Source organism: Mobula hypostoma, chromosome 6 (assembly GCF_963921235.1).
Source record: "Mobula hypostoma chromosome 6, sMobHyp1.1, whole genome shotgun sequence".
Taxonomy (NCBI): Eukaryota; Metazoa; Chordata; class Chondrichthyes; order Myliobatiformes; family Myliobatidae; genus Mobula; species Mobula hypostoma.
In genome coordinates, this window is record NC_086102.1 from 87,394,154 (window position 1) to 87,421,991 (window position 27,838).

The 27,838-nt window shown below is 42.7% G+C and overlaps 1 protein-coding gene across 1 annotated transcript in view; it reads right to left on the reverse strand.

Moving 5' to 3' along the window:
• The window catches only part of cog3 (component of oligomeric golgi complex 3), an 84,078-nt gene that overhangs the window by 13,552 nt on the left and 42,688 nt on the right, over window positions 1-27,838 (reverse strand). The window contains exons 12-17 of the mRNA XM_063051156.1: window positions 25,261-25,400; window positions 20,895-21,055; window positions 16,890-16,998; window positions 15,136-15,260; window positions 12,279-12,368; window positions 10,650-10,770 (exon numbers count right to left, since the gene is read on the reverse strand). Coding sequence (XP_062907226.1) covers window positions 10,650-10,770; window positions 12,279-12,368; window positions 15,136-15,260; window positions 16,890-16,998; window positions 20,895-21,055; window positions 25,261-25,400 — 746 coding nt within the window. The remainder of the gene's footprint in view (window positions 1-10,649; window positions 10,771-12,278; window positions 12,369-15,135; window positions 15,261-16,889; window positions 16,999-20,894; window positions 21,056-25,260; window positions 25,401-27,838) is intronic.

Below are 27,838 nucleotides of genomic sequence, written 5' to 3' on the forward strand. Positions count from 1 at the left end.
CCTGACTTTCTGAATGAGCCGACCATGGGGAACCTTGTCAGACACCTTACTAAAATCCTTATGAACCACATCCACTGCTCTACCTTCATCAATTAGTTGTGTCACTTCCCCAAAATCAATTAGGCTTGTGAGGTATGACCTGGCTGTCACAAATCTCTGACTATCCATGCTTGTCCAAATTCTGTCTCTAAGAATACTTTCCAACAGTTTGCCCGCCACTGATGAAGACCCACTTGTCTATAAGTCCCAGGGTTACAATGCTTAAACAAAGGGACAACATTTGCTATGCTCCCATCTTTTGGCACTACTCCTGTAGCCAGTGAGGACATAAGATCATTGCCGAAGACTCACAATCTCCTCTCTCAATTCCCACTGTAACCGGAGTATATCCTGCCCAGCAGTGGGGACTTACCTCATCCTAATATCTTTCAAAATATCCACAACATCCTCACTCTTACATCAACACATTCCAGCACATTAGCCTGCGTTACACTGGCCTCCCACTTAAGGTCCTTGTCACTGGTGAATACTAAAGCAAACTATTCTTTAAGGACCTCCCATCTAAGACTCAGGCACGTGTTTCCTCTTTTATCCCAAACCATTCCTACCCTCACTCTAGTCATCAGGGTACATATACAACACTTTGGGGTTTTCCCCAATTAAAAAGCTGGTCTTACAATCAGATGTTACATTATAGCTGCACGCCTTCAAGATGTGGAATTTAAAAACAAGACTCCAAAAATTAACAAGTAGCAGAAAATAATTTGATTTCTGCTGATTGCCTTGTTGTTAAATGCTTGTATTGTCTAAGAAAATTTGCTGGCAATGGTTTGTCAGCATCTGAAAACAAGTAAAAGGCGTTGTTCATTTTCTGTGTTATTGAGCTCAAAGACTAATGACACATCTATTCCAGAACACCTGGGATGTCGTCCTTCTTCAAAGAATAGGGTTTCAATTCTTCTACCATCGATGCTGCCTTCACCCCCATTTTCTCCATTTCCCACACATCCGCCCTCACGCCATTAACAGGGACAGAGTTCCCCTTGCCCTTATCTACCAACCCATGAGCCTCCATATCCAGCACATCATTCTCTGAACTTCTGCCATCTTCAATGGGATCCTGCAGCTAAACACATCTCTCACTCCACCCTCACCCTCCCCCCCACCCCCCACATCAAGAATCCTTACTGTCCTATTCCTCAACCTCAGTTTGGGAAATCTGATCACCTGACTGTCCCCCTTTACGTGCACAAAGGCAAAGGCTAAAGAGCTAGGCACCAGAGGAAAAGACAACAAGAGGTGTTCATGGGAGGCAGAGGAGAGGAGTGGCTATGTAATTGCTTCAAGTCAGTGTACTGGGCCACGTTCAAAGACTCCTCAGAAGACCTGAGTGGATATGCCACAATTGTTACAGACTTTATAAAGACACTTGCAGACGAGTGTGAATCCACAAAATCATTCAGTTTTCCCCAACCAGTAGTCCTGGATGAACCAGGAGGTCTGCAAACTGCTGAGGAATAGATCAGTGGCATTTAGGATGAACTTTCCAGGAAAATTCAAGAAATCCAGGTTTGACCCTGGAAAGCCATCTCAAATGTGAAGTGGCAATTCTGGATCAAACTGGAATCACAGAAGGGAGCCTGCCACTGTGGCAGGGTATGAACATCATTAACTCTTACAAAGCAAAACCAAGCAACATAAATGACAACAAGGCTTCGCTCCCAGATGTGCTCAATGCCTATTACGCTTGCTTTGCCCGATGGAACATGGAAGCATCTTCATGAACCCCCACATCCCTCAACAACTCTGTGATTTCAGTCTGAGGCTAATGTGAAAGCATCCCATGAAAAGCACCTGGCCTGTGCTGATTCAACAGGTTGGAGTATTTACTGACATCTTCGAGCCTTCACTTCAGCAGTCTGAGGTACCTGCTTCAAGCAGGAACCCAAGAAGAACAAGGTAACATGCCCCAATGATTAGCATCCAGTAGGAAATCACATCCACTGTGATTAAGTGCTTTGAGAGGTTAGTCATGAAGCAAATCGTTCATGCCTGTAGTGATTTGGATCCCCTCTAATTTTCCTACTGACACAACAGGTCAATAGCAGATGTCATTTCATTGGCTCTTCACTCAATTCTGCAACATCTGGGCAGTGAAGATGCATACATCAGGATGCTCTTCAGTGACTACAGCTCAGCATCCAACACTATCATCCCCTCAAAACTAACCACTAAGCTCCAAGTACCTCCTCAGTACCTCCCTGCACAACTGGATCCTCAATTTCCTCCCTTGCAGACCTCAATCTGTATGGACTGGCAGAAACATCTCAACAATCACCACCAGCACAGGTGCACCACAAGGATGTGCACTTAAGACCCCTGCTCTACTCACTTCATACTTATAACTGTGTGGCTGTCCAACTCCAATGCCATATCCAAGTTTGCTAACATCACTGCTGTTGGTTGAATCAAAGGTGGTGATGGATCAGCATACAGGAAGGAGACTGAAAATCTGGCTGAACAACCATCTCTCATTCAATGTCAGCAAAACTAAAGGGTTGATTACTGACTACAGGAGGAAGAAGATGGAGATCCATGAGCCAGTCTTCATAAAGGGATTGAAGGAGGGGATGGTCAGTAACTTTAAATTTCTTGGTGATACCATATCAGAGGATCTCTCCTGCAACCAGTATGCAAATACCATCACAAGGAAGGCATGACAGTGCTCTATCATCTTCAAACTTTCTGTAGATTTGACACCTCACCTAAAACTTTGACAAATTTGCATAGATTGGAAGTGGAGAGTGTCCTGACTGGTTGCAACACAACCTGCTATGGAAACACCAATGCCCAGGAAATCTCTTGTGTTAATGACACAAAAAAAAGCTGAAACCGACTTTATATTTCAAACTGAAGCCAATCAAGGTAAAAAGCAAAGGCTCAAAGGGCAGAACAAAGACCAGTTGTGTGCATTCAGAATTGGCTTGCCACAGAAGGTAGAGGGCTGAAGCAGATGGGGGCGAGTTCTGCCTGATTAGTGTTCTGGGGGGTCTATTCTGGGACCCCTGCTCTTTGTGATTTTTATAAATGACTTGAATGAGGAAGTGGAAGAGTGGGTTAATAAGTTTGCAGACGATACAATGGTTGTCGGATCTGGGATAGTGTTGAAGACTGCCATAAGTTACAATGGGGCATTGCTAGGATGCAGTGATGGGCTGAGATGCGGCAGATGCAGTTCAATCTGGATAAGTGTGGAAGGTCAAACTTGAGAGCGGAATTCAGGGTTAGTGGCAGGATTCTTAAAAATGTAGATGAGTAGAGAGATCTTGGGTTTACATCCATAGATCCTACAAAGTTTCAGTGCAGGTTGACAGGGTGGTTAAGAATACGTAATGTGTGTTGGTCTTCAATAGTTGGGGATTGAATTCAAGAGCCACGAGGTAATGCTGCAACTCTATAAAACTCTGGTTAGATCACACTTGCAGTATTGCGTTCAGTTCTGGTCACTTTCTTATAGGAAGGGTGTGGAAGCTTCAGAGGAGATTTACCAGCATGTTGCATGGATTAGAAAGCATGTCTTACGAAGATACATTGAGCGAGCTAGGGCTTTACTCTTTGGAGAAAAGGAGGATTAGAGGTGACTTGATAGAGGTATACAAGATAATAAGAGGCATAGATTAAATGGACAGGCAGAGGCTCCCCCGCCCCCCCCCTCCCAGGGTAGAAATGGCTTATATGAGAGTTGATTGAAGGAAAATATAACGGGGGATGTCAGGGGCATGTTTTTATACAGAGTGGTAGGTGAAATCAATGGAGTGCCTCTGGTGGCGGTAGACACTGACACATTAGGGACATTGAAGAGACATTTGATAGGCACATGGATGGCAGGAAGAATGGAGGGCCATGTGGGAGGAAGTGTCTTGGAGTAGGTTAATGCATCAGCACACCATCGTGGGTCAAAGGACCTGTACTGTACTGTTCTATGTTAAGATCCTTGCAGTCTGAGACTTCTAAGGAAACAGCTCCAAAGCTTCCTGAAGACTATTGCACAGCATTTCTGTAAAATGTTGGAACAAAATGTGCAAGTTTACAACAGTGTAAAACATTATAAAATAGAAAGGAAAAACAGTTGGGAAGGTGGGGAGAGACTGTAGGCAGGATAAGTGGGTGAGCCAAAAAGGGAAATTGCGGTTAGGAGCTAGAAGGGAAAGTTGGGAGTAGTTGAGTGTAAGGAGTAGGATTGTGTGCATTTGTTCAGAAGTGTAACAATAATTAGAATAGTCGACTTAGAAAAGTTTAAGAGAAAAATAAGCTTTTTGTTTAGAAAACTAAGAGGATTGCATTGGCAAACAGGGCTCTTTTTTCCCAGCTCTGAGAGCAAAAGCATGAATCAACTTTCCAGCTCTTAGCTCCATCCCTCCTCCTCCTGTCTTCTCCTATCATTTCAGATCTCCCCCTCCCTCTTCCACTTTCAAATCTCTTACTACCTCTTCTTTCAGTTCGTCCTGACGAAGAGTCTCGGCCCGAAACATCAACTGGACCTCTTCCGAGAGATGTTGCCTGGCCTGCTGCGTTCACCAGCAATTTTTATACACGTTGCTTGAAATTCCAGCATCTGCAGATTTCCCTGTGTTTGCGAATATACTCTCTACTACACATCTATACAAATTTGTCAAAGTTTTAGATGTCATGCCAAATCTTTGCAAAATATTAAGGAAACAGAGCCCCTGCCATGCTTTCTTCAAAACTGCACTTAAGTGTTGGGCCCAGGACAGGTCTTCCAAAATGATAACACAGAGGAATTTAAAGTTGCTGACCCTTTCCAACTCTGATCCTCTGATAAGATCTGGCTCATGGACCTCTGGTTTCCTCTTCCTGAAGTCAATAAACAGCTCCTTGGCCTTGCTAACATAGAGTAAGAGATTGTTGTTATGGCACCATTCAGCCAGATTTTCAATTGCCCTCCTGTATGCTGATTCATCGCCACCTTTGATTCAGCCCATGACCGTGGTGTCATCAGCAAACTTGATTATGGCATTGGAGCTGTGCTTAGCCACACAGTCATAAGTGTCAAATGAGTAAAGCAGGGGGCAAAGCACACAGCCTTGTCATGCACCAGTGCTGATGGAGATTGTGGAGGAGAGGTTGTTGCCAATCCAAACTGACTGGGGTCTGAAGTGAGGAAATTGAGGATCCAAATGCACAAGGAGGTATTGAGGCCATGGTCTAGGAGCTTATTGATTAGTTTTGAGGGATGATAGCACTGAATGCTGAGTTGTAATCGATACAAAGCATCCTGATGTATGCATCTCTGCTGTTCAGACGTTCCAGGGTTCAGTGAACAGCCAATGAGATGGCATCTGCTGAGGACCTGGTGTTCCTGTAGGTAAATTGGAGCCAATGTAAGTCACTCTCAGGCAGGAGTTGATATGTTTCATCACTAACCTCTCAGAACAACACTGTGGATGTAAGTGCTACTGGACAATAGTCATAGAGGCAGGTCATCATGTTTTTCCTGGGCACCGGTATAATTGAAGCCTGCGTGAAGCAGGTGGGTACCTCAGACTGCCGAAGTGAGAGGTTAAAGATCTCCGTGAACACTCCAGCCAGCTGATCAGCCCAGGTCTTCAGTACCCAGCCAGGTATCCCATCTAGACCAAGTCTGGCAATAAATAAAGGGAAGGTTTAGAGAAGCATCTGACACTTCCAACAAATGGAGAGTCAGCCCGTGTAGCAGCTTTTGTGAGGAGGAGAAGATGTGCCACTGCACTGGGAGTCTCTGAAGGAAGGAAGCTTATTAATGTGAGCCAGCGAGAGACTGTTTCACATCCTCTTGTAAGTTTCAGACGTATACGATTATGACAGATGAACTACTAAATGGACCAATTGCAGAGTTCCAGAGCTGTGTAATGGCTATTAGCAGGACCTCACCATGAACACCTGGCACACAAGAGCTCTCTTGTTGATGGTCAATTCAAGAGTTAACAGCATTGCCAGCAACTCTCATCCATGCATTGTTTCTTGGTAAGAAGGCAGCCTCAAGGCTTAAAGTGCAGTCCTGAGGAGAGAACATTGAGCAGGGTCATAACCGACCCTGTAGTCTACTCTATAAACAGTCTCCTTCGGAAAAAACTCAATTTCACCAGAAACTGAAAGTTAATTATTCTTTTTTGCAAAACATAATTTGAAATTTCATACCTTGAGAAAGAACCACTGAGATACAGTGCTTTGAAAAAGTAGTCAGCCCCCAAAACTGTTTTCACATTTTACTCTCATTTTCGAAATTTAGAATAGAACTTTTTGAGCCTGTCTACAAAACATTATGCATCATGTCAAATCAAAAGAAAATCTCAAAAAAACTGTCAACATTTAACTAAAAATTAAAAACCAAAATTGTGAAGCTTAGAAATTATTCACCCCCTTTGTAATTACTACATTAACTTTCCTCAGGTGCAATACTGTGCATTACCTTACCACTCATCCAATTTGGTGACGTAGAAAATCACCTTCTTTCAATGAATTCATAAGAATAAATACCCTCTCTCTCTGTAAGGTCTAACAGTATGGTAGATTTTCATCAGACCAAACCAAACTGAAGACAAAAGAGCATTCAAGACAAGTCAGGGAAACAGTAATAAAGAAGCACAAACCTGGGGAAGGGTAGGAGACCATCTCAAAGGCAGTGAACGACCTCGAAGTTCACTCCAGTCCATCATCCACAAGTGGAGAAAATACATGAAACAACAGCCACACCGCCAGGCTCAGGCTGCGCCCTCCCCCCCCCCCACCGCCAAACTTAGTCGCCGGAGAAGAATAGCACTTGTAAGAGAGGCTACTGTGACACCAACAGTCACTCTGACTGAGCTGCAGAAGTCAGTGGCTGCAACTAGGGATGAAGTTCATGGCTCCACAATCTCCAAGGCCTTGCACGAAGAAGGTTCTTATGGAGGTGTGGCAAATAAGAAGGCCTGTCTTTAAAAAAAAACATATCCTTGCCTGTAAAGACTTTGCAAAGTGTCACTTAGAAAATACTGTAAAGACGTGGAAGACAGTCTTGTGGTCGGATGAGATTAAAATGGAACTTTTTGGCCTCAACACTAATCAGTAAGTGTGGCATAAATCTAATACTGCGCATCAGCCCGGTAACTGCAAAGTATGGTCAAGGTAGCCTCATGCTGTGGGGGTGTCTTTCAGCAGCAGGGACTGGAAACCTGCTCAGGGTTGATGGGAAGATGAATGCTGCTAAATACAGAGAGATCCTAGAGAAGTATCTGCAAGAATCTGCCACAAAGCTTAAACTGACGAGGAAGTCCGTCTTTCAGTAGGACAAAGACCCAAAGCATACTGGCAGAGCAACCATCCAGTGAAGAAAACTGATGTCCTTGAGTGACCCAGTCCGAGTCCTGACCTTAACCCGATCGAACATCTCTGGCAAGACCTCAAGATTGCTGTCCACCACCGCTCCCCAGATAACCTGGTACAGCTTGAGCAATTTTGCAAGGAGGAACGGGCAAATCTTGTGCAAAGCTAATGAGACTTCTCCAAAGACCACGGCTGTAATAGCTGAGACAGGTGGTCCAACTGAGCAAAAGTGGATGCATACTTTTGAAGTGCTGACATTACAGGTTTTGAATTTTTAGTTTTTCATGCTTTACAATTTTCCCTGGTTTTTTTTGGGCTCCACTGTGAGAAAAGGAGCATGTGATTCACAAATAAAAATTCTCAGTTAAATTGATCAAAATCCCTGATTGTAATATATATGTGAATAAAGGGTTGGGGGCTGAATATTTTTTCAAGACACTCTAAGACCTTCACCTGTTTTTAACTAAAATTCCTTTAAAAACTACGAATACTCCTTGAAACACCTAGTTTATTTAGTGTGTTCTTCAAAATCAGGTACTCCTCAAGGATGTGTGCTTGGCCCACTGCTCTACTCTCCTTAAACTCATGACTGTGTGGCTAGGCACCCCCGTCTATTGCTGGCAGGATCTCATATGGTTACGAGGGGGCATACAGGATGAGACAGTTCCACTGGTTGAGCTGTGATGCAACAGCAATCTTGCACTCAACTTCAGTAAGATGAAGAACTGATTGTGGACTTCAAGAAGAAGAAATCGAGAGAACACACATCGAGGGGTTTACAGTGGAAAGGGTGAGCAGATTCCAAATTACATCTCTGAAGATCTATCCTGGGCCTAACATGCTTATGCAATGATGAAGAGGGCACACCAGTGACTGTATTTCAATGGAGCTTGAGGAGATTTGCTATGTTACCAAAGACTTTCAAATCTCTGCAGAGCATTCTGACTGGTCGCATCACCACCTGGTACGGAGGCACCAATGCACAGGACTGGAAAAAGCTGCAGAGGATTGTAAACTCAGCCAGCTGTATCATAGGCACTGGCCTCCCCACCATTGAGGGCATCTTCAAAAGGTGTTGCCTCAAGAAGGCAGCATCTATCATTAGGAATCTCACCATCCAGTACATGCGCTCTTCTCATTGCTTCCATCATCGATGTGGTAGACCAGTCTGAGGACGCATACACAACATTTTAGGAACAGCTTCTTTCCCTCTGCCATCGGACTTCTGAACGCTCCACGAATCCACGAACACTACCTCACTCTGTTGCTCCCTCTTCATACTGTAAGTTATAGTGATCTCTACGTATTGCCCGGTACTTCGCCATGTAAACCCGACTCTGATAAGCATGGCACCACCATGATGTGGAAGTTACCCTCCAAGCCACGCACCAACCTGATTTGGAAATACACTTCCATTCCTTTGTGGGTCAAGATGATGGTACCCCCACACCTCGAGGACCACAGGGGCTCCAGAAGGCAGCTCACCAGCACCTTCTCCATGGCAATTGGGATGGGACGATTTGATTCTGGCTCAGCCTGTGGAACCCACATTGGTTGAGTGAATGGAGGAGGCCAATGCAAAGCTTTGATTACTTACCACCATCAGCTCACCACTTTACTTACCGGCTGGCACATAGATTTCTCCATGCAGCAACTGCACACGTAATGAGGGAGCAAAGCCATGAGCCAGCCAGCTAACAATACCACAAGGATATATTTACCCTTCACCTGTATCTCAACTAGAAACACCGTGTAAAATGAGGAGCTTATTAATGTTCAGGTGCAATTCAGAGACGTAGTTAGTTGATTCGGAAATGAAGTACAGCATTCAACATTGCAAAGGCCAACAAAGCAAAGAGCAGACAGAAAAAAACATACACAAAAATGGATTAACGTCTTTCAATACTTAAATAGTTTTGTTTAACATGCAGTTACAAGGCTGCAGCTGAGAGCAGTAATAAATTAGTTTGGTCATGTGGTGAGATGATTTAATTTATATTTGAGCCCAGTTTGCCATGGGGGGGGGGAGAAAATCTACTCCCAAACGTACTGATGGAGTCATTCAAAAGTTTAGACACCTGCTGAGAGTGCATTGGCTTTATGACCACTTCCCTAATGCTAGCACACGAAAAGCACAAAGCTTGTCCAGCAAAATAGAACTTAATTGTCAAACAAGAGAAAATCTGGAGATGCTGGAAATCCAAGCAACACACACACACACACAAAGTGCTGAAGGAACTCAGCAGGCCAGGCAGTGTCTGTGGGAAAGAGTAAAGATGACATTTCAGGCCGAGACACTTCAGCAGGACTGGAGAAAAAAAGAGATGAGCAGCCAGAGTTAGAAGGTACTGAAAATGTAGCCTGACCTGTTGAGTGTTCCAACATTTTGTTTTTACCTTTTTAAAAAAACATTCTTATATTATTTTAAATGTATTAAAAAAATTTTGCTTTTACCCTTGTAAGATTTTGTTGATATTAGAAACACTGCCCTTTGAAAGAGAAAAGGCATCCCACAGGAATAAATGGGAGAGTCAATTAGAACAGAAGATTGTAAGAAATATTCCTCAATTTATGAATGCCAGATTTAGCAGGTTGCATAACAATGTGCATTTTCAATTTAGAAAGCTGTTTCTTACTCTAACAAATATTGCAGTACTCTCTGCTGACAAGACATTGTATTGAAAAACCAATCAGGCACTTTTCTCAGCCTATGTGATTTATAATTTCACTTTACAAAATGTTTTCCAGGAACACATCCGCTCTGTATAGCACGGAAAGGCACAGAGGCATTGCACTATGATGCAATTAGCTTTGAGAGTAATGGCTCTGTCACCATCTGGTGGTGAAACCATAGCACTGCAACACGGGAAACAGCTCAAGTGATAGTGTTCCTTTCCAAAGGCAGTAAGCTCCTGCTTCATTTACAGTAATGTGCTGATCAATAATGGACAAATCTTGGATCTGTGCAGCTATTCAGAGCGTCATTCTTAACGCAGGTGCTGTTCAGAGGCAACACTTCTCCTTAGGCCTGATCGTTGAAGACAAATCTTGGGCCTTGCTCAGATAACGAGAGCTAGCAACGTATTTAGCCAACATGATTTAAGAGTGTGCTATAGCTGCAAGAAACAGTGAGTAATACAGAGTTGCAGAATTAGTTGTTAAAAAGACATGGAAGAAAACACGCAAGTCATTGCAAATGAACATAGAATAAACCTGGAATTGTGTTGAACAGTAAAGGATGGGCAGAATGGGACCACCCAGCTCTACCAGCCAGCACCATGCAGTACCTCTAGTCTTTTTCAGGTCCAGGGAAATTTCCTTAATGGCAAAGTCAGTATGGAAAGGAGCAATCTGTTCCCGAAGGATCAGAAGATGCTTGATAAGGAAGAGCTGTCCATCCGTCAGAGTCTGGAACAAAAATTCAGACAAAGGATCAACATTCTTTACATAATAAGCTCCTGGATTAAGTGATTAACCAACTTACTCCAATCTTTGCATCTTGTGCAACATAATCAGATTTTACAACAGAAGAAAATTCCCCAAAATTCCCCCTCCCCCCAAAGATATCCTCCAGGCTGGCACAGGTTGCTGACTTTACAGATCTTAAACGTGCAGAATACAAGATGTATAAAATAAACAAACTTCAAACGTACATTTATTTTAAACTTAGCTAGTTCATACTGACAGTGATCTGTTTGTAACTTGATGAAGAGGTCTTCAGAAGGAAGTGGACGAAGAAGAAAGTGTCTCCAGAATCAGCATAAAGACCACACAGACCAACTTAGCAGGACTCTTTCAGCATATCTATTAATGAAATTGAATACCATTCTTCAAGCTACTAGATGCCCTCCACTCAGATGTGACTGGGCTGGTTCTGAATAGAAGACAAGTAACATAGTACATTTATTGCAAGCAAAGTGTTAAGTCTAGTCTTCTGCTGCCAGTGCAGTAAGAAGATGGGACAACTTTTGGTTGAAATATTACACTAAGCCTTGCATTTCAAACTTCAAAGAACATTTATTATAAAGTATGTATACATCATACAACCTTGATATTTGTCTCCTAACAGGCAGCCATGAAACAAAGAAACCCAAAAGACCCCACTAAAAAAGACTGTCAAATGCCCCAATGTGCAGAGAAAAGGAAAATAAAAACAAATCATGCAAACAATAAACACGAACAAATAGCATTTAAGAGAGTCCGAGACCCTTGATTCAGCTTAGCGCTGAGTAAAGGTCACCGAGCAGTGAGCTGAATCTTGCCTCGGGCCTACACATGAATCTGAAATTAACAGTGGTAAGATTGTTAGAACATCACCACAAATCTGCTTCTACAAGCTTGCTGTGTGACCATGTTTCCTGCATTATAACATTCATTCCACTTCAAGCTTAATTCATTGGTTGCAATGAACTTTGAGACATCCTTAGCATGGAAAAAGGTACACTTCATAAGCCCTTTAGGCCTTTCATGCAGAATTTATCCAAAATTATTCTGTATTAAACAGAACAGTAATCTAGCTCATAAAACAAAATTAATCTGTTCTAATTCTACTTTCTTTTCTGGTCCATTCAATGTGCGGCAGACACATAGATCACAGGGTCTATTAGTTACTTTGGATGATAGAAAGCATGATGCTAAGTGGTTTTGGCATGACTAGGTAGGGAAGGGTCTCTGCATGTGCTCACTTGGTCTGGATGGTGGACAAGGACAGAACTGGTCTTGGCTCTGCTAGAGCCCGTGGTCAAACAGCTTCACCACAACTATCAAGGCTCACGTGGATAAGTGAGCCCAGGCCATGGAGCCTACCTCTGGTCAGGTTCAGGAGAGCCGGAGAAATTCAACAGGATGAAAAGGAGAGGGGAAGAGGATGGAGTGAGACAGAACCAGCCAGACACAAGTACGCAATGTTGACTGACCTTGTTTTTAGTGATTGAACCAGCAGCGCTCAGTAATGAGTGGATACAGGCAGACAGGGCTTCCTGTGACAGACCCTGAAAGACCGTCCGCTGGAAAAAAAACACACCAGTTACACCACGCACACTTCAGCTTCAGTGCTAACACATACACTGTTAACCAAACTCTCTCCACAGATGCTACGTGGCTTGCTGAGTGCTTCTAGCATTCGCTGTCTTTAACTCTGTCACCTGCAGTATTTTGCTTCTGTAACAGCTGTGTTTCTCAGCACCAGAGCGGAACCGTTCACTTACAGGAACTGGCTGCACAAGTTGCCAGAAAATGTGCAGAGCCTAGTGGGTTATTGCCAGGATATCACATGTTGCCCAAGAGCTCCGGACCAGCTGCCTCATACAGCAGATAAATGAATGTCTCAACAGGAAATCTATCATCATCATCAGGTGCTGTGCCCAGTTTGAGCTTTGACTGCCATGGCCCACACACTCCTGTTTCAGGTCAAGTGGATCAATTCATTGGTATTCATTTCCAATTCTCTGGCTGCTGTCTCCATCATCATTTGTCTTTGCCTTCCTCTTGCTTTCTTCCCTTCAATCTTTCCCATAATTACAGTGCATTCTAACTCCTCTTTCCAAATCACATGTTCAATGAAGTCACGTTGCCTTTTCATGATCTCACACATTATTTCTCTTTTTGTGTTTGCTCTGTTCATGACATCCTCATTAGATATTCATTTTGTCCATGATATTCTTTGCATCCTCCTCAAAAACCACATCTCTGCTGCTACAATTCATTTCCTCATGTTACTAGATATTGTCCAACATTCTGAGCCATAACATAACTGGATAGATGTAACATTTCAGTGCTCTGAGGTGGGTTGTCATGCCTAGTTTAGTGTTGGTCAGTATACTCTTCATTCTATGCAACCTGCAATTACCCCATTCTTTTGCTCTACCCTGGTGGAATTGCCTCCTACTGCCAAGTCCCTACACCTCTCCAACCTTCCTTTTAGCTCATTTTTTAACATCTCTAACTGTGCTTTAGGCCATTAGTTTAAATGCTATGAAGTGCCAGTCTTTGCTTGGTAATACTTCTGTAAAGCATATTATACATTCTAGAACCCTACAGGTGCCATTTCAATGCAGACTGGCACTTTAAATATATTGCAGGGATGAGGACGAGTGCTGGAGGCAAAATGGAATACTCTCCACTTTGCCGGACTGAGTTCAACTCCAATAACTCTCCAGAGGCTTGATGCTATTCAGGACAAAGCAGTGCACCTGACTGACATCCCATCCACCATCTTGAACATCCACAGCCTCCAGTGAGTGCGGTCTGAACCATCCACAAACTGCACTATGGTTAGCTGCTTACAGTAATCACTCAGCAATCACCTACCTGCCAAATCTGTAACTTTTACTAGTGAGGAGGACAAGGGCCACAGGCACAGAGCAGCACCACCATCACCTGCAACTTCCCCTTCAACTCTCAAAACATCTAGATTTGGAAATATATTGCAGGTCCTTCACTATTGCTTGGTCTAAATCCTGCAATTTCTTACTCAACAGCACTTTGAGAGCATCTTCACCAGAAAGCTGTAGCAGTTCAAGATGACTCATTGCATCTTCTTAAGGGTTATTGAAGATGGGCAATAAATGGCAACCTAGCCAGTGACATCCAGATATTAATGAATGGATAAAAAATAAATTGCATGTTCATGGCTTTCTTAACCTCTCTCATGTTGTACGCTGTTTATGAACTGCTGCTAAACATAAGGAAGTGTAGACCCAAAAGTTAGACAACTGGTGACAGTTAGACAGTTATAATCTATTCTCCAGACTTTCTCCCATTCATTTAGCCTTTATACTTTTGTAATGTCATGTTATCCTTGTTATGTTTTGTAACTCCATAACATAAACCTAATTGAAAGAACAACAAGGGAACCAGGGATTCAGCATTCAGTGTTGTTTTCCTTTGTAAGACAGAGGCATCATCATTATTCTCATTAAGATGAAGTCCGTGTGGGCACAATGACTTGATTGGTGATAGATGTCACTCTTGGGCACAATTTGTACTGTAATTCTATTACAATAATATTTTAATTTGAACCGTCTCCTGTTGAATCGACTTTAAAGAAGAAAGGAAAAGACCATTCATACAAGAGGTTTTATATCTTTGTGTATGTGTGTGTTGTGGGGGGTTGGGGGAGCATTGGGTGGATGGAAGGGTGGGAGAGAGGCTTGGTTTGCTCCGTTCGTTGCTACTAAACACTGTGGGCATGCTAAGTTGGCGCCGGAATGAATGCCGACACTTGCCCCCAATACATCTTTGTGTTTGGTGGGAGTTAATGCAAATTACACATTTCACTGTGTGTTTCAATGTACAAGTTATAAATAAACCTAAATTGGATACCTCAACACACTGTTGGAATTTGTATTGATGGCATGCAAATGAAAGGTTTTCATCCACATTATGGGAATTTCCATAAACCAGGTCTCCCAGACTCTGTGGAGTGCCTGCATTTAATTAAAATCAATAGAACGTGAGCAGCTATTCCCCACAACCAGGCCCTGCAGTTGCTCAACCTACACATGAACATCTTGCTTCACCTTGTGCTACCAGTCCATCCTTCTGCAATACATGGGCCAGTCAACTCGGCAAAGAACAAAAGCAGCTGAGTGCTAGGAACCAAGCTTCAAAGTGAGTGGAGAACTAACACAATATTACATTTTCAAATCATAATTATCCTCCCCTCACCATCCATAAGATTTTCTTATTGAAAGTTAAAGTTGGGTGCAATTAGCCTTTAGGTGAAAGAGGAGTAATTGTTCAAGTAAAAAGCAGGCCTTTTCGGAAACTTACATCAATGCATCTGTAAAGTTTCGAAAGACAAACCAGTGTTCTGCGAACTGTAGGGTACCACATGCCATGTAAATCGGCCGGGGAAATAACCGACTGAGGCCGGGGATTCAGGGCTTCTGAGTTACCTGTAGACAGACAGATGGTTTAATGACCCATAGCAGACATCATCACACAATATAAAACAAAACATTTATCACCACCCTGGTGGCAGAGAGGTGGGAGCGGCAGATACAATAGAGTTAGCTCTGGTTTAAGGCCTTTTTTATTACTGACTATAGCAACAAAGGAGCAGATCGAAGAGTCAACAGGGAAACATGAAGGGTATGTCATACTATCTAACTAATTGAATCACCAACCACTGGTAAATAATCAGCTCCAAGGAGCTGAGTAATGACATCCTGGAGAAAACTGCCCGTCCTCATCAGGAGATCAGTGGCGGCGAGGGTCAGCAACTTTAAATTCCTCTGTGTAATCATTTCAGACAACTTGTCCTGGGCCCAGCAGGCAAGTGCAATTACGAGAAAGGCACAGTAGCGCCTCGACTTCCTTAGAAGTTTGTGAAGATTCAGCATGACACCCAAAACTTTGACAAACTTCTACAGATGTATGATGAAGAGTATATTGACTGGCTGCATCACAGCCTGGTATGGAAACACCAGTGCCCTTGAACTGAAAATCCTACAAAATGTAGTGGATACGGACCAGTCCATCTCGGGAAAAGCCCTCTCCACCATTACACACATCTACAGGCTGCATAGTCGCAGGAAAGCAACATCCATCATCAGGGACCTTCACCACCCAGCACATGCTCTCTTCTCACTGCTGCCATCAGGAAGATGGTACAGGAGCCTCAGGACCCACACCACCAGGTTCAGGAGCCGTTATTACCCTTCAACCATCAGGCTCTTGAACCAAAGAGGATAACTTCACTCGCCCCGTCACTGAACTGCTCCCACAACCCATGGACTCACTTTCAAGCACTCTTCATCTCATGTTCTCAATATTTATTGCTTATTTATTTATCATTATTTCTTTTTCCTTCTTTCTTTTTATATTTGTTCAGTTTGATGTCTTTTGCACACTGGTTGTCTGCCCTGTTGGTGCAGACTTTCATTGTTTCTTTAATGGTCACTGGATTTATCGAGTATGACTGCAAGAAAATGAAACTCAGGTTATATACAGTGACATGTACTGCATGTACTTTGATAATAAATTTACTTTGAACTTTGAATTCTTTGAGGTGGTCATTAGTGTAGTGGAGAGGGGCGGGTTGACATGGACTCTGAGAAAGTTTTACTAGGAACAAAGAAACTACATGGGATTGGAAGCAAGTTACTGAGACAAGCTGGGAGATGATGGATAGAACATGTGACACACTGTGTTAATGGGTACAGGCTGTTATATAAAAAACAAAGACAAGGTGAATCAGCAGAAGTCTGCCAGGTGGGATTCAGTGAGGGGACAGTGGGAGATTACCTACACGGATTGGAGAAAAATGACTAAAAATACTTTGTTCAGTCCAGCACGATCTGCAAGGGGTTTACTGCATCACTTAGCTACAAATGTTTTGTTTAAACTGGTATGATACATCAATATTCAATATACAATATTTAAAGCTACATCAGCTTCCGTTAAGTTTCACTGCCATTCTTATGACTAAAGGTCCTAACAAAGAACAAAGGCAGTTTTGCTAATTTTTGGATGTGACTTCCTCCCTCTTCCACCCACTCTGTTGCACAAGTAAAGCACAGCACCTGATTTAATGACATTTTTTGAATCAGGATCTTCCAGCTGAACTTCAGTCAAAGACGAATCAGCTGAGGGCAGTTTCTTCTGTTCATCCTTCAAACTCTGTGCAATTTGCTGCAGAACACAAAGGAATTGCAAACCCAAAGTTAGCACATGTCCAGCAGAGGGGTGTCCAGCCTTCGTGAAAACCACATTTACAATAATTAGGGCAAGACATACACAAAGTGCTGGAGGAACTCAACAGGCCAGGCAGCATCTATGGAAAAAAGTAAACAGTCGATGTTTCGGGCTGAGACCCTTCATCAGGACTGGAAAACAAAGATGAGATGTCCATTCTTGTGTTTTAACAATAATTAGACCCCAAATACAATTCATGAAATGGTTAAACCAATTCTGGATTTTCCTACTTTAAACACTTCACTCTTGGATCCACTATCTGTGCCCCACTCTCTGGAATTCCTTTCATCAACCTCTGTCCCCCTGATTGGTTTTTTAAAATTGGTCTTAAATACATGCATCGTTTACTAAGCTTTTGGTTACGTGTCAATTTTTGCCTAATAACTCTGAAATCACAAACACGATAAAATCATAAATATGGTGAGATGCCTCTGTCAAGTGCCTTAGAATGGTGAACAACACTAACTGCAAGTTACTGGTGATAAAAATGTACCGGTGAGAACTAAATTACAAGGACACTTTGCAAACACTAGGTTTGTAATCCCTAAGTGCAGAAAGATGAAAGGGTTATCTAGGTGAGGTGCTTTAAATTGATCAAAGGATTGGAGTGAACCTAGTAGGTGGGTCCAGAACAAGGATTACCCCAAAATGAGAGTCAAGACCTTTAGCGCCCCAAGTCATTAGGAAAAATATGGGGCTGGTGGAGACAGTGCAGAGAGGATTCACCAGGATGTTGCCTGAATTGGAAAATTTTAGTTGTGCAGAAAGACTGGATAGGGTGGGTTTGTTTCCCTGAAATGAAGGAGCTGAAAGTGTAACTTGCTACAAGCATATAGAGTTAGAGAGACAGAGTCAGGGTTCAAAGTCAAAAGCTTTTTCCCACGGCAGAAGTATCAAACATAAGAGGGTGAGGGTTTAAGATGACAGGACGGAGTTTAAAGAGAAGCTTTTCTAACATGTTGCCAGAAGAGATGGTGGACTCACATTAAGAGATATCTCTACAGACATGTAAATAGGCAAGGCATTTTATTTATTTAGAGGTACAGCGCAGAATAGGTCCTTCCAGCCACTCCCAACCGCTCCCATTTAACCATAACCTAATCACAGCACAATTTACAATGACCAATTAACCTGTGCCTTTGGACCATGGGAGTAGACTGAGGACATGGAGAAAACCCTCACACTCCATGGGGAGGATGTACAGAGACTCCTTACAGAGGACATCGGGAATGAACTCCGACAACCCAAGCTGTAATAGCATCGCGATAACCGCTACGCTACGTGGCGCACCCATAAAATTAGGCATAGAAGGATACAGTCCCAATGCAGGGAAATAGGATCAGTGTAGATGGGAAAAAGATCAGGATGGAGGTGGTGGGCCAACGAGCCTCTTTCTGTGCTGTACAACTCTTTGCAGTTAGTCAAAAACGAGTGACACAAATGGACTGATAACTACATATGTAATTTTGAGGGCTCCAGCTAAAAGGACAAGAGTTTAGCACAATGAAAGAGGGAGCTGTTCAAGTGGGGCAGGCTTCACTTTACTCAGGCTGGTACAGCTGGACCAGTGAAGCAGGTCATTAAGTCTGAAGAAAAGACTTTAAATTAAATAGTTATGGCTAAGATGAGAGTAAGTTTAGGAAGTAAGAAAGATAGAAAGCCGCTAGTCCAGGAAAATGAAACCGATGGTGATGCTGAGATTTGTGTAAACCAACTTAGCAACGGATTTCTAGATAAAGCCAGTTCAGCTAAAAGTTGCACAAAGACATTTTATCTGCATACATAAGAGAGACTGCAGATGCTGGAAACCTGGAGCAACACCTACAAACTGCTGGAGGGACTCATCAGATCGAGCACCATTTTCCTCCATAGATGCTGTCTGACCTGCTGAGTTCCTCCAGTGTTGTGTGTGTGTTATAGAATAATATACAGCATCCATAAGATAGATGAATTAGTAACACACATTGTATAATCTAACAGCTATTACAGAAACAAAGCTACAAATTGCCCAAGGTTGGGAATTAAATATTTCAAGATACAACTTTTGCAAGATGTAGGTAAAACAGATCTGGGATAGCTCTGATTTTGAAGGGTTAAATAAGCATAGCTGCAAGTCAGAAAAAAAAAGTTGGGAGAATCATGATTCAAAAAAAGTCTGGCAGAATCAGCTTGGATGGAGCTGAGAAACAGTAAGGGCCTAAAAACTTGGAGGAAGCTGTCAGTGGACACACAGCTGGTAAGAGTAATGTAGCTCATAACATAAATCAGGAGGTGCATATTTAGCAAAAGCAACACAGTAATCTACACCTTGACTAAGCAAACTAAGATAGCAGTAGAAATTCATATGGCAAAGATGATCATTTTCTGGGTCTGTATTTTGAGGAACTAAGAGGAGAAGAAGCTTCTTTTGATCTAGTATTGCGTGATGAGAAAGGGTTAGTTTGTGGTCTGGTAGATAAGGGACCTCCACTGAACAGTGATTGTAATATGATGGTATTTTACATGGAAATCAAAAGTGATCCAGAGCAATCTTAAATCTGGCGAAAACAACATACAAAGACAGGAGACATGAGCTGGCAATGCTAGTTTGGGAAACTACTTGAAAGAGCATGACATTAAATCAGCGATGGCTAATGTTTAAAGTATTAATATATAGTTCACAAGCATCCCTCTATGATATAAAGAGCTAACAGTGATCCAGCTGGGGCCATCCAGGGGAGTTTAATATACCATGGGATCAAAGGTAAAAGTTTATAAAATTGTCAAAAAACAGCAATTGGTGATTGGGAAAATTTCAGAAAACGTCAGGAGTTATTGAACGAAAAGGAAAACATGAGTACTGGCCATTGTCCTTCCACACAGTCAATCCTGATGCAGGCTGTTGACGTAAAATGTCAACCAGCCCTCTGTCACTACAGATGCTGCCTGACGCACTGAGCTCATTCCTCACAAACTGATTGTAAGAACTTCGACAGGGACCACATGTAACAAAGATCAACAGAAGATATTGTGGTCCCTTACAGATCATGACAGGAACAGTATGTTGGGGAGTTAAAACAAATATTTCATAAGCTATAGGAGCAGAATTAGGTCATCTGGCCCATCGAGATCCATTTCCTTCTCATCCCCAATCTCCTGCCTTCTCCCCTTATCCCTTTATGCCTGACGAATCAAGAATTATTATCAACCTCTACCTTAAATATGCCCAATAACTTGGCCTCCACAGCCACCTGTGACAACGAATTCCACACATTCACCACTCCGGCTAAAGAAATTTCTCATCTCATCTCTGTTCTAAAAGGATGCTCCTCTATTCTGAGGCTGTATCCTCTGGTCCTAGACTCCCCCACCATAGGAAACATTCTCTCTACTGAGGCTTTTCAACAGCTGGCGGGTTTCATGAGGTCATCCCTCATTCTTCTGAATTTCAGTGAGTAGAGACCCAGAGACTCTGTTTCATCAGAACTCAGAAAACCTTCCTGAAATGGAGGAAGACGACAGGAATACAGTGAGTAGCATTGCACTTAAAGGAAAAGCACTGGAGAAATTAATGAGACTGTAAGCCAATTAACAATGACTGCTTCCTAGGGTTTTGTAAAAAGATGGCCAGCTACATGGCGAATGCAGAGGTTGTTATCTTCTGAAATCCCACAGCTTCCAGAATGGTTCCCACATACTAGAAGGTATCAAATGTAAACCCAACTCCCACAATCTAAGGAAGGAGAAAGAAAAAAAAAACAAACTACTCTCAACCAGTCTGACTTCATTGGTAGGGAAATGCTGGAATCTATTATTTCTTGCAAATGGGGGGAAAAAAGTATATTCTTTTCTACCTCCATCATTTCAAGTTTGTCAGGGTATGCCAGGTCACCGGGTGCCGGTTTATAACCCACAATGTCTGTCTGAATGTAGATGTGAGTCCGGTATACTAGTCGCTCCTGTACATCTTCCAGCATCTGCTTTGCCACCGTAGAAAAGGCACCCAGCTGCTCCACTGAAAGAAATGGGAAGCAGGATGGTAAATATTTCAGAAAGAACCTTTGAGTCAAAGGCACAGTTCAGTCAGTCTGAATCAAATAGAAGATTTACTCACATCAATCAGAAGATTTTTCAGAGAACAGTACTGTACAGTACAGGCCCTTTGGCCCATAAAGCTGCGTCGACTGCTCACACTACAAAAATAATCCCATATAGACCTCCATTTTTCTTTAATCCAAGTGCCTGTTCTCAGTCTCTGAAATGTCTCCAATCAATCTACCCCTACACCAGGGGTTCCCAACCTAGGGTCCACGGTTAATGCTAGGGGTCAATGGCGTAAAAAATGTTGGGAGCCCTTACTCTACACCATCCTTGGCAGGGCGTACCATGCAGCCGCCATTCACTGTGTAAATCGCCTACCTCTGACAACGCCCCCCCCCCATACTTTCCTTCAATCACCTTAAAATTATTCCCTCTCGTTTCAGCCATTTCTCCTGTGGGGGACAAAGGCAATGGCAATCGACTCTATCATCTCCTACACCTCTATCAAGTCATCTCCCATCTTTCGCTTGAAAGAAAAAAAAGCCTTAATTCGCTCAACTTTTCGTCATTATCCTGGGAAATCTCCTCTGCATCCTCTTTCTGAAGCTTCCACACCTTTCCTACAATGAGGCAATCACTGAACACGATACTCTAAATATAGTCTAACCAGTTTTACAGATCTGCAACATTACCGAACTCAACCTCCTGACTAATGAAGACCAACAACTCCTTAAGCACCCTATCAACTTGAGAGTCCTGAGGAAGGGTCCCAGCCTGAAATGTCAACAGTTTATTTATATCCACAGATGCTGTCCGATCTGCTGAGTTCCTCCAGCATTTTGTATGTGTATCAACTTGAGCAGCAACTTTTGAGTGATTTATGATAGTGGATCCCAAGATCCCTCTTTTGCTCCACACTGCCAAGAATTCTACCATGAACCCTGTCATTTGCCTCCAGGCTCCCTGGTGTATCACTCCACATTTTTCTGGAATGAACTCCATCTGCCAATTCTTGGCCCAACTCTGCATCCCTTCAGTGTCTTGTTGTAACCTATGAGAACCTTCTACATTACCCACACCACCAACCTTCATATCATTTGCAAAATTACTAACCCACCCTTCCACTTCATTATCCAAGTAATTTCTAAAAATCACCAAGAGCAGAGGTCCCAGACAGATTCCTGTGGAACACCACTGGTGACCAACTTCCAGGCAGAAGGTGTTCCACCTTCTATCACCTTCTGCCTTCTGTGGGATAGCCAATTATGAACCAACACAGCTAACTTTCCCTGGATCTCATGCCTCCTGACTTTCTGTATGAGCTGACCATAGGGAACCTCGCCCAATGCCTTACTAAAACCCAAGTACTTAACTTTTGCCACCCTCCCATCTTCTGTACTTCTGTGGCCAGTGAGAATGCAGAGATCATTGCCAAAGGCACAGCAATCTCCTCCCTTTCTTCCCATAGTAACCTAGGGTACATCACTTCCAGCCCCAGAGTTATCCATCCTAATATTTTCCAAAGGTTCCAGCATATCAGCCTGTCTTATGTTGTCCTCACATTCGTCAAGGTCCCTCTCACTGGTGGAGACTAAAGCAAACTATTCATTAAGGTCCTCCTCTATCTCCTCCAACTCCAGACACGTTTCCTCTTTTATCCTGATTCATTCTATCCTAAAATCTAGATATCCTCCTAATCTTCTCTTAGGTGAAGAATGCCTTGGGGTTTTCCTTCATCCTACTCACCAAGGCCTTCTCATGTCCCCTTCTACCTCTCCTAAGTCCCTTCTTAAGCTCTTTCCTTGCTGCCTAATAACTCTCCAGAGCACTATTTGAGCCTTGCTTCCTAAACCACAAATATGCTTCCTCCTTCGTCTTGACTAGATATTTGACATCTCTTGTCAACCACCGTTCCCTCATCCTACCATCCCTACCATCTGTCTCAATGGGACAAACCTATCCCAAACCCCATGCAAGTGCTCCCTAAAGATCTCCATTGTGCATTTTCCTGAATACATCAGTTCCCAATTTACATCCCAAGTTCTTGCCAATTCCAAACATAATTCATCCTTACCTATTTAAATAGCTTTCCATAACATGTCCTCTCACTGTCTAAGGCTGTGTGTAGTAAAGATCAAAGAGTTGTGGTCCTCATCTCCAAAATGCTCACCCATCCAAAAATCCAAATAAACCAGACCAGGTTTACTGCCTAGATCCAGTATGCCTCTCCTCGAGTCAGCCTTTCTACATATTACATCAGGAATCCTTCCTGGATACATCTAACTAATTCTGCCCCATCTAAACTTTTTGCAATTAGGTGTCAATCAATACTAGGAAGTTGAAGTCACTCATAACAAAAACCCTACTATTTTTGCATCTTTCCCAAATCTGCTCTTCAGTATCACTGTTGCTATTGGGGGCTCTGTAGAATACTCTCAATAGAGTGATTGCTCTCTTCCTGACTTTGACTTTCGCCCACAATGACAGTAGATAATCTCTCCACAATGTCCTTCCTTCCTGGAGCTGTTATACTATTCCTGACTAGCAATGTCACTTCCAAACTTTTTGCTTCCTTTCCTGTCCCTTTTGAAACATCTAAACCCATTCCTGCCCTTGTGATATCTACATCTCTGTAGTGGCACATCGTAGTTCCATGTACTGATCCATACTCTAAGCTCATCACCCTTGATCTGATACTCTTACATTAAAATAGACACATTTCAACCCATTCAACTGAATGCAATTATGCCCTTTCCACTATCTATCCTTCCTCAGTCTTTCAGCATGTTATATCTACTTTTACACCAACTGTACCATCCTCTGATCTACTCTGGCTCCCACTCCCGCTACCAACCTAGTTTAAACCCTCACCAACAGCTCTGGCAAATGTGCCAGTAAGGACATTGGCCCGTCCCGTTTGTACAGGTCATGCCTTCCCCGGAAGAGATCCCGATGATCCACAAGTCAGAAACCCTGCCCCCTGCATCAATTCCTCAGCCACACATTCATCTGCCATATCATCCCATTCTCACCTTTACTGGCGTGTGGCAGAGACAACGACCAATAGATCCTGCTTTTCGGCTTCATACCCAGCTCCCTATATTCGCTCTTCAGGATCTTGTCCCTTTTCCTATATACGGCGTTAGTACCAATATGTACCATGACTTCTGGCTGCTCACCCTCCCCTTAAAAATTCTGTGGACCTGATCTGAGATATCCCTGACCCTGGTAACTGGGAGGCAACATACCATCCGGGAGTCTCTTTCACATCACGTTATTGATTTAAAAAGAGCATATATACAAACAAGAGGAAAATTATCTCAAATATATACCAATAGCAATACAAACAGAAAGTGAAATAGACATTATCAAAATCATACATAGTATTAAGCTAATATGTAGTATATAATAAAAAGGAAGACAGCTAATTCTCCTCTTATCAATTCATAGAGAGAAAAAAGACTTTAAATTTTTTAAATGAGAAGAAATAAAAACCCACTACACTATATGAGAAAAGGAAAAAAAAGATACTGGGCAGTCCATTCTGAGGATACAACCAAAAAAAAAGAAAGACTTTCTGATCAAATCTAAAACTTCGAAAAAGAAATAATTGGAAGAGTAATAAATCGAATCAAATGAAAATATTGAACAAAAGGTCTCCAGGTTTGCTCAAATTTAAAGGATGTTATCAGCTTTTCATTCTCCTGAATGATCCAGAGGTGATCCAGCTCCTCAATAAGATCTGAAAGCAGCAGCACCCAGATGCACTTCTACCAGATATAGCAGGTCTCCCAGATCTGCCACATCTTGCAAGAGGAACACACCACTTCCTGGGATCCATTCTCACTACTCTAGCTAGGAACTAATAAAGAAACAGAAACTTGACAGGACCCTCAGCCTAACCTCTGTCCGTCCTCACTGAAGCCTCAGTTCCCCACTCTTAACTGGTCACTCACACTATGGCCCTCTCACAATGGCCACACTCTGCTTCTCTTTATTGGCCCTCAACCTAAACAATCTCAATCTCCTCAGAAAGTCCCACTTGCTTTTTACATTTGGTGCTACTCACTGAAAGCAAATTTGAACTAATTATTTTGCTTGCATGATTTCTGGTCTCAAGAGCTTAGTAAGCAGATAAGCTTGTGGGAATTTTCAGACAGTTCCATAAACTCTATGTACCGTTGTTCTGCACGTGGTCCTCCAGCATCTCATTTTTTAAGATTCCACACAGCTCTGACAAAGTCTCCAGGTGGTTGACGTGGATAATGAGTGGTCGAAACACATCATACCATGAGACGCACAGCCTCTCCAACAGCTCACTACAAAGACAGAAAGGCAAGGGAACCATGTTAAAACATTCTCAAGCCTTTCCAAGTCAAAAGTGCACAAGTTTGAACGTAACGGCATTGCATGGAGCTGAGGTGAGTGGAGTCGGCTGCTCCCACGAAGCAGCAAGGTGGGCCTTACTCAGTGATGAACTCTGTCACTTCAGATGGAGCTCCCCAGTGCAGGCTGGGCCCTCACAACAACATCACCCCGAGCCCTGCATGCCAAGAGGAGCTCAGGCAATAAGCTGCAAAAACATCTTGGTAAAACAGAGCACTCGCTTGATTTTGGAAGGAAGAAAAAAAAACACAGGAACTTAAAACAAAAAGAATATAAGAGATATACAAGTCCTGATGAAGGGTCGTGGCCCAAAAACTTTGACTCTTTATTCCTTTTCATAGATGCTGGCTGATGTACTGAGTTGCTCCAGCATTTGGTATGTGTTACTCTGGTTTCCAGCATCTGCACAATCTTTTGCGTTTTAAAAAGGGAATTAAGTTTTTTTTTGTCTCCCAGACAGCGAGTTTGTTATGATCCCAGTTGAGAGGGTGTTGACTGAAAGCAGATTACAAAACATCTTTCAAAAGGGAAGCAGACAAATGCAAGAAATGTAAACCATTCACAAACAAGAGAAAATCTGCAGATGTTGGAAACCCAGGCAACACATACAAAATGCTGGAGGAACTCTGCAGGCCAGGCAGCATCTATGGAGAAGAGTACAGTTGACACTTCGAGCCGAAACCCTTCAGTGAGTCTTGGCCCGAAACATCGACTGTGCTCTTTTCAAAGGGTCTTGGCCCGAAACATCGACTGTACTCTTTTCAAAGGGTCTTGGCCCGAAACATCAACTGTACTCTTTTCCACAGATGCTGCCTGGCCTGCTGAGTTCCTCCAGCATCTTGTGTGTGTTGCAAGAAATGTAGAGATGCGCAGGGTTCAAGAGAAAGAGAAGGCACTCATACTCAACGATTCAGGAACAGCTTCTTCACTTCTACCATCAGATCTCTGAACAGTCCGCGAACATTGCCTTGTTTTTCTGCACTACTCACTCACTTTCATAATCCATAGTTCTATGTTTCTGCTCTGTACTGCTGCCGCTAAACAATAACTATCTCATATGAATCAGAGATAATAAATCTAAATTCTGATTCTGAAGGTAGGGAGGGGAGGGGAGGGAGGGAACGTCGACTCAGACCATGAGAGCCCTGCGTCGGGCATTTTCATGCCTTACAAGGCGCAGATTGGAAGTCTGTATGGGGCACCACTCCTGAAGGTAAATGGGTCTAAATGGCTGATTAGACTCCTTCGTCAGCACAAGGCGAGCAGTATCCTTCATCAGCACTGTGAGGCCCTGCAGTGTAAACTTGTGTCCGATAGCCTCAATACAATAACTACATGGCCTCTTAGAGCACTGTGTAAATCAGGAGTGGTGACAAAACAGGCCTGAGAATGCAGATCAATCAAAACTCCAACAGATTACAAAATTACTTATAGTTATATAAGGAAGCTGTGAGTCAACTCTGCCGAAGGGTCTAGGCTTGAAACATCGACTGTACTTTTTTCAATAGATGCTGCCTGACCTTGAAAAACTGGTCAATTACATCTTGTCTAACAGCTGTGCCCAACTCGTTAATATTCATACTTCTGCAAGGTGTAAACAGCAGACTGATGTTGTGTGAAGATGTTACATTACCTGAAAGAGGCAGTAATTTTTAAACTGTTAACAAGGTTCAAGGGATTTATTTAGCAATTCAAAATAGTTGACTTGCATTTAATAAATAACGAGCAGTGCCTTTGTAAATGGGAATTATGGTAAAATTGGTTGTGAAGAATATCTGCAGAAGGTGTAAATGGTGGACATTACCATCAGATTACGTCCTGGGAACTCTGTTCTTCACTAATTTCGCTTGCTTCTCACTCTATTTTTAGTTCCCTCTTGCTCTCCCCAATCCCCTTTTTGCACTTCCAACTGATTTCTAATCTTTTCTCCTACTGCTGTGCCTGCATTTGCTGATAGTCAGCATCTGACATCACATTTCCAGGTGTAATACTATAATCCAAACATATTTTCATAATATCAGTGTCATTTCAGATTCCAATTCACTTTGAATCTCCCTTGCTGCATTGTGAAGCTTTTCCTTCACTCATTATTCAAAGGTGGATCTCTGCTGCATGCTGTGGATGTTTCTTTTGCAGGAATTAAAAGTTGTGGAAATAAAAAATAATGTGCAGACAATGGAAATCTGAAATAAAATTAAACAGGGATTGTTCAAAGAACTCAGCAGGTCAGAAGGCATCAGTGAAAAGACAGAGAGAGTTCATGTTTTAGGTTAACAAAAGGTCCCCAAGCTTTAATGTTCCTTATGTTTCCCTCCCCACAGATGCCGTTTGATCTGCTGAATGCTTCCAGCATTTTCTGTTTTTAATTAAA